The following is a 16,469-nucleotide window of genomic DNA, read 5'->3' as shown; positions in this document are numbered from 1 at the left end:
AGCTTGACTATACTAATAAAAGAGTAAAATTATCAATCAGTTTACCTATGGTTAAATTACTGGCATTGAGACATAATGATTTTACATAATGACTTTAACAAACTATGAAAACAAAGTAATGAGATAATTTAAAAATAACTAGTGGTGACTAACATTCTATAAGTATATTAAGATATTTGATCATAGATATATAATTAGGCCATCAACTTTTTAAATAAATATAATAAATATCAAAGTACAGATTTCAAATAGAATATGGAAGTATAAACACCTGTACACCAAGTTTTAAACCTTCCAGTTTCTAAAGGAGAATTAATACTAGAAAGATAAAATATAAAGTTAACAAAAATATTCATGTTTGCCTGTAGAATATTTAGTTGTCTTCACTCATTAATTATCTCACTAATCTGGTTAAAAATATGTGTTCATGAAACAAATTGATAATTACATTTACAAGAACCCCCTTAATAGTATTACATTTGATATAAATAACCTACTTCTCTCATAGGGCAAAGATGTGTAGAAATAACCAGCCAGGCCATGTCTTCCATAAAATATTTTTTTATTAAGATAGGTTTGGGTTGAAAAAAACATAAATTTTCAAAGTTGAAAATAAGGTATTCAAATAGCTCCAATTATTGTTGTAAGATACCCAGAGGAATGGATTAGGTATGTTTCTTGTTGTTTATACGGTTATCTGGAGGGGAAAGTTGGCTTCTTCAAGAAAAACATTAGCTTAAAATTATCAATGCAAAGGATGACTTTTAAAGGTTACTATTTTTGCTGTTAAGAATGTTATTTATTGAGTATTCAATGTATTCATGTTAATATGCTAAATACATTTTATTTTTTTAACTTACTTCCATGATATAGGTAAGACATAAATAAGAGTTGTTTTCATTGGAGTCAAGGAAACTAATTCTCAGAAAGATTTTCATTTATTTGTTCCAGGTCAAAAATAAATAAAAAGGAAATGGCTAAATTGCAGATCAAACCAAGGTCATATGATTACTAAGCTCATGGTTTAACCACGTTCAACTTCAAATAAAATGTATTTAGTATATTAATATGAATACATTGGATGCTCAATGAATACAAATTGGTTGTGTTGGAGCACCCCTCACTTGCTGTGCTGAATGGCACCATATTCCCCTCTCCCACTTGAAAGTACTCCTCCTCAATAATTATATGTATACTATTTTTTAGAAAAAGAAACTCTAATCATTTTTCTAAAATAACTTGAAATATGTGATGGGTATTGATAGTTGCTGAACCAGTTTTTTGTTGTTGTTTTTCTTTTTTTTAGTAAGTATACTATAACTATAGTAACTCTCTTTATTAGAGCATAATAGTATTTTTATCAGTGCTCTCAGATTTGGGGCTTCAACCTAGATTCTAAAACAACACAAATGATTCTTTCTTTTCAAGTGCCATTACATTTGGTCGTCATAAATTGAGAAAGTCTGTGGAGATTAGTACAATTTAGCTTTGAAACCATCTTCACCTAAATTGTGTCTCCTTGAAAACAATATAATAGTTTATGATTAATTTTCTCTTATAACTTTTAAAATGCAGGTTTCCCTCTTCCTTATTTTTATCAAATGCTCTGGCTTCCTGATCATGCCTGTCCATGTGCAGTGCAGGGAAAGATGCATTAGACCCCTCCATACCCAACCACCATCTTCCTTCCAAATCCCACGTGGTCCCCCACAGAGACCCTGATATCAGCATGTAGCTATGCCTCCTGAGCCATAATTCAAAAACACCTTGAGGGAAGCAAACCCTTCTCTCTGTGTCAGATTACAGTTGTCTCCTTAAAACCAAACAAACAATTCCAGCAGCACCCACTCCTTTTAAACAATGAATCTTTCCAGTAGATGTCTTTCTGCACAACTCAAACTCTAGAAACCAACTCCAGCCTCCAGAACTACTTAGTTCCTTCTTGTCCAATCCCTTTGTTTTTCTCCTATTTCTTCATGTGCTGATAACATTCTATGACTCTAACGCTGCATTTGGAGTTCAACCCCCAAATTCCTTTCACATTATTGCAGAGTTCCCGTTTCTTTTTTTACTACTTTTCCCCATCTGGCTACACTTTGAGTTTCCAGCCTGGTCCAACTTTGGTCCCACCCAAAGGCAACATCCACATTTCTATAAAATAAAGGTTTGGAGGTATCATTTTCACGGTGAAGCCAAGAGTTCTTTCTCTGCTTGGGTAACACTCCAATGGTTGTTGGTTATATGTTCATTTTGGGATGGAGGAATTTATTGAAGAAAGATCAACAAAGATTGTGAGGCAGGGGTGTGTCATGACCCATGCTCTGGCACCAAGGAGATGCTTAAGGTTCTGTCCACAGTCTTCTCAAGTCCTATCTCTGGCTTTGACCCTATTCTTTCTGAGACATTCTGAGCAGCTAAGTGTATAGTCTTATTCAATAGCAAAGCTAGCTCAACCATGTGCTGCTTAAAGGGGCTTGACTAAAGGGACAGAAATAGGGTGGATACTCCACAATCCTCTATTTGTCATTGCTTCACCTTATACAATAAATATTATTTCCCCATAGAGCCCTGCAAGGAAGACAGTTTTCAGTGTAAGAATGGAGAGTGCATTCCACTGGTCAATCTCTGTGACCGTCTTCCACACTGTCAGGACGGCTCTGATGAAGCACGCTGTGGTATGTATGCTTTACTTTTAGGAAAATACTTTTATCACTTTAGCCTCTAAATTTGAGTTCTACAAATGTGAAAGGAAGATTATGAATGTGTTTCTTAGGACATGTTTTAATGCTTCGGTATATGGACATCTCCCAATGATAGCACCTCTGTTCCCATTCTAGGTAAGAGAAAAGTTAAAATGCAGGCCCCAATTATTTATTTTTTGTTTAAATTTACTACTCTTAATAACTAAGTCAGAGACAACCCGTATTTAGAGAGAAAGCATAAAATACCACTGAGAGACAATAGCCCACACCAGGCACTTGAGCACCACTCATATTGAAGATCATACTCTGAGCATTGCCTACATAGAGGCACCCTCATCTTTACTTATAACTGATTTTCTTAGACATGGTTCTTTCATCCCTGTTTCTTCATGATCTACTACTCCTGCATTGAGTCTAAGTGACTCCAGCCCCACTCCAAATCTCTATAATATCATGAGTAATGGCTACTTTTATTATGTCTTCCTTTGGTTTCTCAGCAAATATTGAATGCTACTTATTCTGTGCCATGCACTGTAACTAAGTGCAGTAAAACAATCTTAACATATATGAATTAGCTCTATTTCAGCCATGAGAAAACTGTTATATAAAGAGGAAAATTAAGTCCACCAAATTTGTATTTTCAACTTGGGCCTTTCAACATGCTCTTAAGAAAAATTACAACCAGTCTCTAAACTCTAAATATTAAGAACATTGCACATTTAGTTCAGAACCCATCATTTACTTTTACCCACTTAGGTCAAAATGACCCTGTGTCTAATCTCTTTAGTGCGTCTCCTCAATGGCACGCTGAGCAACAATGGTTTGGTGCAGTTCAGGATCCAGAGCACATGGCATGTAGCTTGTGCTGAGAACTGGACCACACAGATTTCAAATGATGTTTGTCAGCTGCTGGGACTAGGGTAAGTAATTCTACTCAGCTCTCCTTTTGAGATTCTCAGACTTTTGATTTGGTATCAAACTGGGTTTATTAAGATACTTAAAATGTATGGAATTTATGAATTTAGAAAGTACACATGAGCAAAAGGGAGAAAAAGATCTCGATTACCCCATTTTCAAAATGTATTCCACTGTTGATAGCTTTTCAATAAATATGACATACATATAAGTATGTAGAAAGATTATAAAGTCATGCAAACTAATACATTATGTTCTGCTGTCTAGCCTACTTATACATGCATATTTCTGATATCATTAAAGCAATTCTATAGATTATTATTTTAAAGAGATTAAATATTTCATTTTATTATATCACAATAGATATAACTAACTACAAGCATGCAGAGAACATACTTTTCCTATATCTTTGTAACATGTTTACAATACTTTTGTTGTTGTTTTTGGAAAATTTGTAGCAGTGTAATTGTTCTGAGAAAAGATATGTAAAAGTTTAAGGCTTTCCCAAAAAAGTATGTCAAAAGTTGTCCAACTATGTCATTTTTTTCTGCCCTGAACCGGAGAATGGTTTTCTAATTTGTTCTAAAAGATTAGATAAAGTTACAAAGGGATACAGTTTCAGTCCACATCCACAGATACCCTCAGCATTTGGCAATTATCTCAGCTTTTCCTAATTCATAAAAAATATAATTGATTGCTTTCCTCATAAGGGGCCCTTCTTTCTAATGGATTAGTAAGCCATATAACAGTCTTCATCCTATACAACACATATTTTTTTAAATTTATTTTCAAATGTTTATTTTTTTAACCCAAAACATATTTTCCACTAGAAATACCATCAGTTATAATGGTAAGGTCTTCGTGTACCCATAATGGTGCTAATCTACAGTAGACTGGGAGAGTTATACTGTATATTATTGTCAAGTGCCTAGCAACCACATCCTAGTAGACATATTTTACAACAGGAAAATGTATCGAGGCTCCAGTCAGAGTGCCAGAAATGCTCCATAACTTTTTACACTTGGATTGAAAGCTATCAACTCCCTTTACCTCCTTCAGTGCTGGTCCTTTAGAATGGGAACTCCCCAACTCCAAGCCTCTTTCAAGTGATGTCAGGCTCAATAGAAAGTCAGTCTCTATCTAGAGGAGGAAATGAGTGTCATCATCCATTATGTAAATAATTATCAGTTTGGTTTGTACCTATTAGTTGGAATCTTCCTGCACTTTGTATATATTATCCTTTTTGTTATACATTGTACCTTGTATTCTAACAAAAACCCTTTCAACATGGGGGGCTTTGAGACATATAGTCTTGAAGGCAGGTGAGTTACAGGGAAATGATGGGTTTTTTGAGGAAGTGTCAACCAAACACCAAAACTGACAGGTGTTTTTCTTATTCTCACCTCAAGCAAGGCACTGAGTAAATGGTATTGATTCCAGATTCCCACTTTAATGCTGATTTCAGTTCAATGGTGAGTTCACACTGGTGAAGCCCTAGGAAGTCATTTGCTTCCACTACTAGAGTCTCCAATAATGCTGAAGAGTTGTTTGACAGACCCGGGAACTTAGTAGAGTAGGCTGAGGAGATTGGTAACTTGACCTCGTTTCCACAGCTGATGAATCCGCATGATATGTCCAATGGGCTTTCACCACACAGGGGCTTGTGATCCAATTCACCACCTTTCTAAGCATCCCGTTATGATTTTAAACATAAGAGTTTTTCCTACTGTGGTTTTCGAATCTTAACTAGTTTCCTGGAGGATATAGGGGATTACGATGAGTCATTTATAAAGATCAAAAAGGTCAACACCTTCTTTGACAGAAATTTTCTTTTAGTGATTTTGAATGACATATGTTGAGTGATAGCCTAGTACAGATTCCTGCATTGCATGAGAGAATGTACTGGAAAGGAAACATATATTTTATTACTTTTTAACAGTTGCTAAAATAAATATATCATGTTGATTCCTCCCGGATCGGGAATCTAAGCATTAGCAATGATACCGTGTCTGTCCTATGGATGAATAAGACATTATTTCTGCTTCAAATGTGGTAGGGATAGGCACATAAATAGATCATTACAGTATAATGTGATAAAGTCGGTGGGCTCTAGGAGAACCTGCTCAATTTGTACATGTCAGGAAAGGCCTCCTAGAAAATGGCCAGGGCTGAGTGACTGACAGCCAATTCCACACACGGTGCACTGTCTATTTACATGTTTTCCCCAGCCAGATTTTCCTCTCTAGTTCACTGACCTCATTTCCTATGAATCACACTCCTTCCATCTGGAGACAGGGACAGAGAACTAGACTTTTTTTCAGTGTGTGTAAAGCAAGCAGTACATCCCACTGCCTTTGATGCAATGTTTTTGGTGAAGGTCAGACACTCGCTTTCTTCAGAAATGAGTCAGGTAATCTCTACGAAGACTTTAATCTTCGGGCCTGCACCTATTAAATAGTCTCTATAGTGCCCTGGTAATTGAAAGAAAGTTATAGCCTTAATGAGAATTTGTCTGGACTGGCAACTCAGTGAGTTTAAAATGATGTGTTTGGTGCCCTGGAAAGTAATTTAGCAGTCAATTTATTAAAAAGGCCCCGTGGTCTCTCAAGATTATTTATGCAGATAGGCTACAAAACGCAATTCCCCAAAGATTCTAGTAAATCGTATGAGGCAGATTTCATCAGCCTTCCCTTTTCAAAATGAAACATTTCCATTCCCTGCCATTTATAGCATGCATAAGTAAAAAGTACCTTGAACAACATTTTCATGTCTCTGATCAAAGCATGAAAGAAAACATTTTATACTGATGCAAGAATAAATGTGCAAGAAACTTGAGTGGTGATTGTTAAGGTGATAACTGTAGTTCTTACTGAAGCACTCTACCCTATCGCTTACCCAGTGAATGAGCTATGCAATTGATTTGCCTTTCTAAGCCATTAAAAACTAGAAGTCACTTTTCCTTCTAAAAAAAAGTAATTCCAACTGTTCAACTTTTAAATAGTGCTGTATTTCTGAAACCAGGAGCAATTTTGATTAAAACTAATAAAATCTAATATATTTTCTTCCTACTTTCTTTCAATGTTTTTCTTCTTTCTCTCTTCTTATTTTTCTTCTTTATTTTTGCCCCCTTCCTTGTTTCCTTATTCACTTCCTCCTTTTCTCCTTCCATTTCTTATTTCCTTCCATTCTCTTCCTTTCTCTATAACATTATCTTTTCAAAAGAAAGGGGAGTGATTTATAGAAAAATATACGCAGTAAGATGAGCAGAGTGTTAGGTGAAAATAATGTCCAAGAAAAAAAAGAGGCAAATCTATAAAACATTCAAGGTTGGCATAATTACTAATATTTGTGTCTGAGATTTCTGGAAACCCACGCAAAAAGGAAAACATTAAAAATCATGTGACTTTAATTCTGAGATAACACACATGCCACCAGCTCCATAGGGAAGACAGGTTTCTCCTGACACTAAATTCTAAAGGAAATGTTGCATCTATGTCCTTATAAAATAATAACACATTGAAAGAGATATATGCACTGAGAAAACTTCACCGTAAATGTGGAGGTGTATGGTGTATGCCTGTTATTCAACAATGAACTCCAATGCCAGCTGAGAAAACAATGTTACCAATTGTTGGAGAGCAGGAGAGAATTCACCCACTCTCCCCTCCTTTAGTTCTTTTGGCTGGACTGGTTATAAAATAATAAAATTGACACAAGGCTGGATTAACAGGAGAAAAAACAAACAATTTAATACTTGTGCACAGGAGAGTCACAATATGATGCCAAGATCATAAAACGAGGCTTGAAGAAGTGAGGAAACCAGGCACCTTCCTATACTTTTTAGACAAATTTGTGAGAAACTGACAAGACAAAGAAAGTTGGTGCTCATTAGAAAGGAATCTACGCAGGTTTGAATATTCCTTAGAGAGGAATCTAAACAAAGTTTGGGCTTGCGTAGTAAATCAGTAAAGGCGTTTGCACAGGCTTTCCACCTCTGGATGGTATAGCCCTTGTGACAAGGTTGTCTCTCAGCCCTTCCGAAGGGAGGGCCTCTATCATGGAGATTTATTTCCTGCTTTTAGGGGGACAGGGGAGAGTCAGAGAGCTCTTCTTGGGCTTGCTGTTTCTCTAGTGATTTTAGTTCTAAATGGTCCGTATTCCTTTGTAGAATATCTTGGGGCAGCCTACCCTGGGCTCCCCAAAAATGAACTAAGGTCAAATTGTCCAAGATGTTGTCCATCGATCCTGTTTCTGACTGTCTCCCCTTCAGCCATAGTTTTGGTAGGAGATGCCAAGTTTGTTTCCTTCCCCAAACCATTCCCTCTGTAAGATAACAGAGAGCAGCTACACACTGACCCATCAACCTCCCACTTGCTCTCCATACAGTAGTGTTACCCATTGGACCAGCTGGGACCTCGGTTCTTTTCATCGATGTACAAGAGATTTTAAGGTCAATGAAAAAGAAAGTAAACAAGATGGGGTTTGTTGAAGATACATTCCAAACGAGGAGAGGAAGGACCAGTAGAGAAAGAGTGCATGGCCCCAACCCCTGTACTTAAAAGAAGGATTACCTGGGTGGAGACTTACATTTGCATTCAAGGATGATTGACAGAAACTATCTTTCTTCTGGGCATGCCCTTACCCATAATGCATACAGAAGAAAAAAAAAAAAACACAGGGAGCAGGGGTCAAAACCAAAATGCAAATTTTATTATAATTAGTCCAGGATCCTCGTAAGGTCACATTGAGATCATGTTGTTTTCCTCTGAGCTTGCTCAAAGCACCTGCCTGCTGGTGGTCTGCTGGGCCCCGCATAGACAGGAGGTCTGAAGGCAATGTTGGTCTGTCCCCTGTTCAGGGCTCCCAAGACCGCCCCACCCCAGCCACTCAAGTCTAACTTCCTAACCTAGCAGTCGGTTGCACAAAGGAGGAAATTAATTAAGTGGAGATCATTTCTTCTCTTGGCATTTCTTTCCTTCTGTGCGCCACAGAATTTTAAGAGTCGAGGTCAGAAAATCTAAAATTAATCAAGCTTACCTGTGGGCTAAAAGCTATCACGGTGCTGGGGGAGGGCTAGGCGTGTTGCTCTCAATGTGGCAAATGAACAAGCGATTGTAGTTGAAATGTGTCTGCTGCTTAAGGGGAGGCTTCGCCACCCTTTGCTTTAAATCCTTTTAATTTACTGATCCCTAGCCTATTAAAATGCTCTCCCCTACCTTCTGCCCTGCCAAATCAATCCTCATTCTTTCCCTCCAATCTGAAAAGGAGCGTCCATTCTTCTCTTTAAAAAACCCTTTCAGCCTAATCCCACCTGGCTCAGTTCATTACTTAAACCTGTTGGGAGTGTGAAATGGGCTCCAGTGCCGGGCTGCTGCTTTCACAGCATCGGTTATTCTTTTTAGCTTTAATGTGTCCCAAAGCTTCACACATCCCCGCCTAAGCTCCGGCTTTAGGGAGGAATGCTTATCACAGCGAACAGTCAGCGGGAGAGACAAAGAGCGAAACCTAAGCAGGGCCTGAGAAGAAAGGCAGATTTAATGCTGTGCAGGACGCGTTGGTGTATCCTTCTCTCTCTCTCTAGAATTCACCCGTGAGCATAAGTATTTTTATATACTCAGGATACAACCTCAAAAATAATAGTAATGAGTTGCATCTGTGTGCTTTTTGACTCACGTAGAATAAGGTTTCTCTGAAGCCAGGGAGCCCTGTGAGGGTGCACAGCCTATAAAAATGGAAATAAAGATTTAGAAGTAGGTAGTCAGGAGGCATTAGCATGTCAAAAAGGCAGTGCTATCTGGGCTTTTCTATGTGATACCAAACTCCTGATTTCCAGCAGCTATGCAAATATGTGATAGAGTTATCTGAATCTGCAGAGCTGGGCCCGTTTTCAGGATTTAAAATATGCCACCTCTAGTTGTAATCTGGACAGAGTGCCTCTCTGAAAATTAACAACTAATTTCCTTGCAAGAAAAAGAAACTGAGTCAGGGATTTAGTTGCATGTTTAATATTTGCAGAACTTAATATAACGTATTCTTTCTTAACAGTTTAAGTTTTCAGTTCTGAGATTTTGTTTTTCAAAGAGTGACTGCACAAAATTGCTAACCTTTCATTTTGCCAAGCATATTTTAAATGTATGTTTATTATTTCCATTATTTGTTTTTTTTTAAATATATTTTTATTGATTTCAGAGATGAAGGGAGAGGGAGAGACAGAAACAACAATGATGAGACAGAGTCATTGATTGGTTGCCTCTGAAGGTCCCCTACTAGGGATCAAGCTCATAACCCAGGCATGTGCCTTGACCGGAATCGAACATGGGACCCTTTCAGTCCACAGGCCGACACTCTGTCAAACCAGCTAGGACTCCATTATTTCTTAAAATAAAAAAATAAGTTATTTAAAAAAAAACTTTTTGCCACTTACGTTCTGTTTACTGTGAATACAAACTGGAATAAATTGTGTTCAGCCCAAAAAAAGGATGAGTTCACCTTGGCAAGATTTCAAATGCAGGTGGTCTGTCTCAAATTAATTTCCCAGTTCTGACACCCAGCACTGACTCCAGAAAATGTTCACATGAACTGATAGACTGTATAATCTACTCCTAGGTTGCTGATATCAATATTTCCTGCAAATAATTATGTGATTACTTTGTTGTTTTTTCTAAAAGAAGGTTTTGTCTAATTATCCCAAATAACCCCAAACAACAGATCTGTAACATTCACTGCAGTTTATTTTCTCATGGAAAGTTTGAGAATAAAAATGTAGAAAGGACAATCTCAGAATATAAGATAGTGTGTGTGTGTGTGTGTGTTTTCATGTGCATATGTAATCTCTATTTTTCTCATCCAGATAGTGAAAACATCCCTAAGGATCAGTATTTGAGCACACCAGGGCAGAATAATTAGCATTTACTAAAATCTTTATTCTTTAAATACATTCTTAATTTACTATGTTCTTTATTCTTAAGATTTTGTCTCTACTCTTCCTTTATCTGTAATAGGCTTATAGTAAATATATACCCGTCAGTCCTATCATAGGGCAATGCTAATGGTAGGTGTGTAATAAATAGATGCTAGATAAAAACTGATTTATAAATAAATTTTCAATGTTTTTTCCAATTTAAATTTGTCCAGATTTTGTTTTAGAGAAATTAATGCATCTCCACGCCCTCCCCCCCCACAGGGTCTGTCTCAAAAGAGATAGCCAAGGGATAGAATAAAATCAGCTGGAGATAATAGAAGCATCTTAAATCCACATCTTTGCAGTGGGTTTATCCTAATAACAAAATATCCAAAATCCTATATATTAAAAGGCTAATATGGAAATCGACCAAATGGCAGAATGACTGGTCGCTATGACGTGCACTGACCATGAGGGGGCAGAGGCTCAAGGCAGGAGCTGCCCCTGGTGGTCAGTGTGCTCCCACAGGGGGAGCACCGCTGAGGCAGAAGCTGGGTTCATGGCCCGTAAGTGCAGGGGCAGTGGCGGGAGCCTCTCCTGCCTCTGCGGCAGTGCTAAGGATGTCCGACTGCCCGCTTAGGCCCGTTCCCCTGGGGCCATCAGTCAGACATCCCCTGAGGGCTCCCAGACTGCAAGAGGGTGCGGGCTGGGCTGAGGGACCCCCCCACCCTGTAAACAACTTTTGTGCACCAGACCTGTAGTATAATATAATCAAATAACAATATCCAAAACCACTTACTGTGCACTTTGTATGCTAAGGGCTTCATGTCTCATGTTATTTAATCTTCACAACAACCCTATGAGGTTAAAATGATCACTGTATCTCCATTGTAAAGATGAGGTAACAAAAGAGCCTACTGATTGAGAATTTGTCCAATTGTACTCCTGGTAGGGCCAGGGTTTTAAGCCCACAATCTGACTCAAAACGCAAGCCTCTTACCCACTAATTACTAATCATTAAATCAATCTTTGACTATTAATTGCAGTCCTAATCAATCATTTTAAAACCTTGTTAAAATCTTCAATAAAATAAAATCCAACATTTCAGATGAAAAAATAAAAAGAAGTACAAGATGCTAAATTCTGAGGCATTACATATAGACTCTATTGTTCCAGCTCTCTAGTCAGTGAATCAATGGTACAGGACAAATACTCCTTCTGTTTCTTCAAGGCATTGTCTCCCTTGAAAAAAAGAGAAAATATCCTCCACAGAGGTTTTCTCCTCTTATTGGTCATAACATCAATGAGTATTCTTGGAAATTACCTACACAGATAGAAAAGGGTGAGTGTTGGCTTAATCTGTGGAAGACATTGAACCTTCTTTGGAAAAGGCAATGGGTGAGCCCATCATGCTACCCAAAAAGGTAGGAACTAAGCACAAAAGATTTTCTTTTTCTAGACTGTTCTTTGGCAACATGCATTTTTTAAAGGATGAATTATGCAACAATATGATGCAACGATTCTGTGAAGTTGTCATTAAATTGATCATCAGGGAAAACGATTGGACAATATAAATAAGTCAATATAAAGAAGTCAAAAATCACACGCCCAAGTTATATATACACAAATTTTAACTTTAAGTAATATATAAGCATGCAAACAGGAACTTGAGGTATTAAGCAAAAATTATACCTACATCATTATGGTAATTCTATTAATTTGTGCCATCTTTTAGATAGCAAAACATTTGAAGTTTTATATTAAAATGTTCATTTATATGTATGGAATTCCATCATTTCTTTCAGTATCTACTCTTTGTGGTTTTTTTATTTGTGCTTTGTTTTGTCTCTGTGTGTTTTCCCTAGGAGTGGAAATTCATCAATGCCAGTCTTCTCTACTGGAGGTGGACCATTTGTAAAACTAAACACAGCATCTAATGGCAGCTTAATACTAACACCAAGGTGGGTCCCAAAATCTGTTCTTGAACAAGTTGCACATGGACTGGAAAGAGGATAGATTTCAAAGCCAATCAGATTTTAATTCTACCACATACTAGCCACATAATCTTGGAAGTTCTTTACCTTTTTTATTCTTCAGGTAATCTCAAATAATCTCTAACTGGTCCTATCTGATAACATTGCCTAACCCCCATAGAAATGGTAAGACAGCCAAACAAGATATTGTATATGAAATTGTTTAGCACTGACAATGATCCAGGAGGTTTTAGTTGCATGTCCTTTTCATCCCTACTCTCAGATTGAAAGAAATTGTGAGCCCTAGCCGGTTTTGCTCAGTGGATAGAGTGTGGGCCTGCCGAATGAAGGGCATGGGGCTTGATTTCAATCAAGGGCATGTACCTCAGTTGCAGGCCCGATCCCTGGCCCTGATTGGGGCATGTGCAGGAGGCAACCAATCGATGTGTGCCTCTCACATCGATGTTTCTCTCTTTGTCTCCCCCCTACCCCCGGTCCACTCTCTAGAAATCAATGGAAAAATATCCTCAAGTGAAGATTAACAACAACAAAAAAGTCTAGACAAGTCAAGTTAGCTATCATCAAACGAGGAGAATGAGGAAAAAGTCATGGGAATCTTTGCTCTGCCTTAGCAAATAGAACATGGATACAAGTGAGGAAGTCCAGACTTGTAGTTGTGCCGACATATTCTCTCAAGTTAGCTATCATCAAACGAGGAGAATGAGGGAAAAGTCATGGGACTCTTTGCTCTGACTTAGCAAATAGAACATGGATACAAAGTGAGGAAGTCCAGACTTCTAGTTGTGCCAACATACTCTTTCTTGCTCATTAAAATTAGATTCACTTTTATAGCTTTTACTAATGTTTTACAAAGCAACATTCTTTTCATATTCAAAGATCTGTTGTAGCTTAGATTATGTCATTTCCCCTGTCTGAGCATTATTGGTAATTTTTGTTGAAATTGACTTCTGAATCTCACAGTTCCATTAAAGGCCAGCTGGGGGCGGGAAGAAGTAACTGCAGGGCGAAGCCATCACTCCACACAAGGGTTTAGGATGGCATGGTTGGTGCATTAGCTTGTTTAACAAACTTAATGGTGAAAAATGAAATTACAAAATTATTCAGCTATTCATGAAAAGGTACCATTTCTGTGAGATCAACCTGTAACAAACTGATAAAGGGGTATTTTTCATACCCAAGGGGTTTGCAGTGGCATGTTTTATATGAATGTTTGCTGGGCCTTGAGACTATCAGTCTCATGGGGTGAAGCGAGGGGACTACTAGACTTCCTTTCTAGACGGCAGGTCTAAATTTACATTACCGTCATAGATCTTGAGCAGTCTGCACGGTGAGAATTTCTTTTACTTATATCTTATGGACATTTAAAATGATAAAAAGGACAAAATATAAAAAACCAGTCATCTTTCTTAGATGCATGTTTCAGAGAAAAACTAGGTTATGCATATCATCAAATGCCAGTATCACCTTACCTTGATGTCCCTATTGTGTGTGTGTTTATGTTATTTGAAAGAGACACCATTTACACACATAGAAACTTTAAACTTTCAAAACACCCATGAGCCAGAGAGGTCCTTAATCCCTTCCTTGATTAGCCTACTGGGGCTGTGCCCACAACCAAGATACATGCCCTTGACCGGAATTGAACCTGGGACCCTTCAGTCCTCAGTCCGACGCTCGTCTATCCACTGAGCCAAACCGGTTAGGGCAAAAATTGGTGTTTTTGAAAACACCCTTGCACTAGTGGTTGTGATTCAAAAAAAAAAAGGAGGAAAGGAAGAGAATATCAAAGAAGATCATTCTTCCAAATATGAAAATCTACCAATCTATATCCTCATATTTTTCTCCTATTGTGAGGCATATGCGAGATTCTGATACTACTTCCCACCACAGAGAAAGGCCACTCAGTGAGATACCAGCAATCTGACCTGATAGAATTGGAAATGTACAATCCATGCAGCTGCCAATACTGCACTTCCCCTTCCTCCAATTATTCAGACCGCTTCTGTAGCAGTCCTAAAAGTCAAAGAAACTTTGACTTAATATATATAGATCAACACTGCGTTCTAAGCTTGGTACCAGATACAGGATACACAGTGCTTATCAAACACTTTATTGAATGCCTATCATGTGACAGACACTGTAGTAGGAATATTGCAGAGGTTATTTCCAATCTGTGTAAAAGCTATTACACAGACAATATTGTTCCACTAGAAAAGAGGAGGCAACAGCAGCCCAGTGTTGGTAACTGACTTGGACAAGTTCACAAAGCCTGCAGGCAACATAGAGAATCTAACCCAACTCCGTCTGACTTCACAGTGCTCTACTTCTTCTCTCTGCTGCGCTATTTTCCAATGTCCCCAAAGCGACAACTTGCTTTAAATAGCAGTTCTGGAAAGGAGAAGGAAAAAGGAAGGCTTTTCAATAACAAAAAAGGCCATGTTGCTGAGCATCTATTGGGAGAGAAATGAGTTCATGTTGTCAATACAACAGATACAAACCCATCCATTTATATCACAGCATGGTTCCCACTGGGCTGAGAGAGAGACACAGGATCGTGGCATTGTCTTTCTTCCTATCCAGAGGGCTAACCTAGCTCTGACTCCACTGCCAAAGGCCAGGACAGCAATTCTGTTTCTCTCCAATCTCTCCAAACATACCTGGACAATGAGTGGATTCAATGCTCATTCTGACCACAGGTTAAGCAACTATTCCTTTGACACTGCATGTGTGTGTGTGTTTGTGTATGAAATTTTTGACTAGCCAAAGTGCATAGAGAATAAAGTGTAAGGTTCAATTTAATTTTTTGGTTAACTATTAAGTTAAGTAGAAACTTTTCTGCGCTTACTAAAAATATAATTCATCAGTGTTATACATGCCACAGAGTATTAAGCATTTTCTAATATCTAAGAATGAGATGAACTGGTTTGCATATGGATTTTCACTGATGAGTACTACAGATGCAGAAAGAGTTGGGATAAAACTTGACACAACTCAGAAATTACAGCTCTCCCAACTACGAGTAGATAACAGAAGCGGAGTTAATTGAGGGTTCTTCTTTGTATAGTTCTGAATATGTTTTGATATATCTATATCTAGATAGCTACATATGCATGCATATTGCTTATTAATAAAATATAAATATGTTTCCTTATATTTTCATTGAAGTTATCTTCTACTCTAACGGATATGTCAATCAGACCACATGAATGCATGTGGTTTCAAATTAACGTTATGAATTTTCCAGAAACACTGATTTGCTTTGGCTGTATTTATGATCTCCTATGGTTCTTGGGTCTTATTTTGTGTGTTTTTTGTTTTGTTTTGTTCTTCATCTTCAAGACCTAAACAACATGAACAATAGGTGTAGTTAAATATATAAATAGAAATCATTAAAATGATTAAATATAACCATTAAAATGTGTGCATGTGTGTGTTTTAATGTGACTAATATCTGCAGTGGCTGCATCAGGAAATATGGGGCAAGTACTTTAATTCCTTGTATTAGACTGATCTCTAGTGGCTGGTAAGTATAACAAATTTTTAAAAAATCTTTTTCTTGGCTTTAAATAAAGTTTGTATCCAAATATTTAAACAAGTAGTGAGTTTTATTTTTTTAAATGTATTTTTATTGATTTCAGAGAGGAAAGGAGAGGGAGAGAGAGATAGGAACGTCAATGATGAGAGAGAACCATTGATTGGCTGCCTCCTGCACACCCCAAACTGGGGATCAAGCCTGCAACCTGGGCATGTGACCTGACTGGGAATCAAACTGTGACCTCCTGGTTCAAAGGTTGACGCCCAACCACTCAGCCATGCCTGCTGGGCTGGATTATTTTATAATAACGAAAAAAATTTCAAAAATCTACGTGTTGTACTACATGGCCCAGGTTAAATACGTTATGCTAAATCCATACCATGGAATACTATTAAACCAATGGGAAAATAATCATAATATGC

The 16,469-nt window shown here is 37.7% G+C and overlaps 1 protein-coding gene across 1 annotated transcript in view; it reads left to right on the top strand.

Moving 5' to 3' along the window:
- The window catches only part of TMPRSS15 (transmembrane protease, serine 15), a 105,403-nt gene that overhangs the window by 74,186 nt on the left and 14,748 nt on the right, over nt 1-16,469 (top strand). Inside the window, exons 16-19 of the mRNA XM_006774457.1 lie at nt 2,565-2,675; nt 3,490-3,622; nt 12,384-12,479; nt 14,647-14,753. Of these exons, the coding sequence (XP_006774520.1) occupies nt 2,565-2,675; nt 3,490-3,622; nt 12,384-12,479; nt 14,647-14,753 (447 nt within the window). The remainder of the gene's footprint in view (nt 1-2,564; nt 2,676-3,489; nt 3,623-12,383; nt 12,480-14,646; nt 14,754-16,469) is intronic.

Source organism: Myotis davidii, unplaced genomic scaffold (assembly GCF_000327345.1).
Source record: "Myotis davidii unplaced genomic scaffold, ASM32734v1 scaffold647, whole genome shotgun sequence".
NCBI lineage: Eukaryota > Metazoa > Chordata > Mammalia > Chiroptera > Vespertilionidae > Myotis > Myotis davidii.
This window is presented reverse-complemented; position numbering and strand designations above follow the sequence as displayed.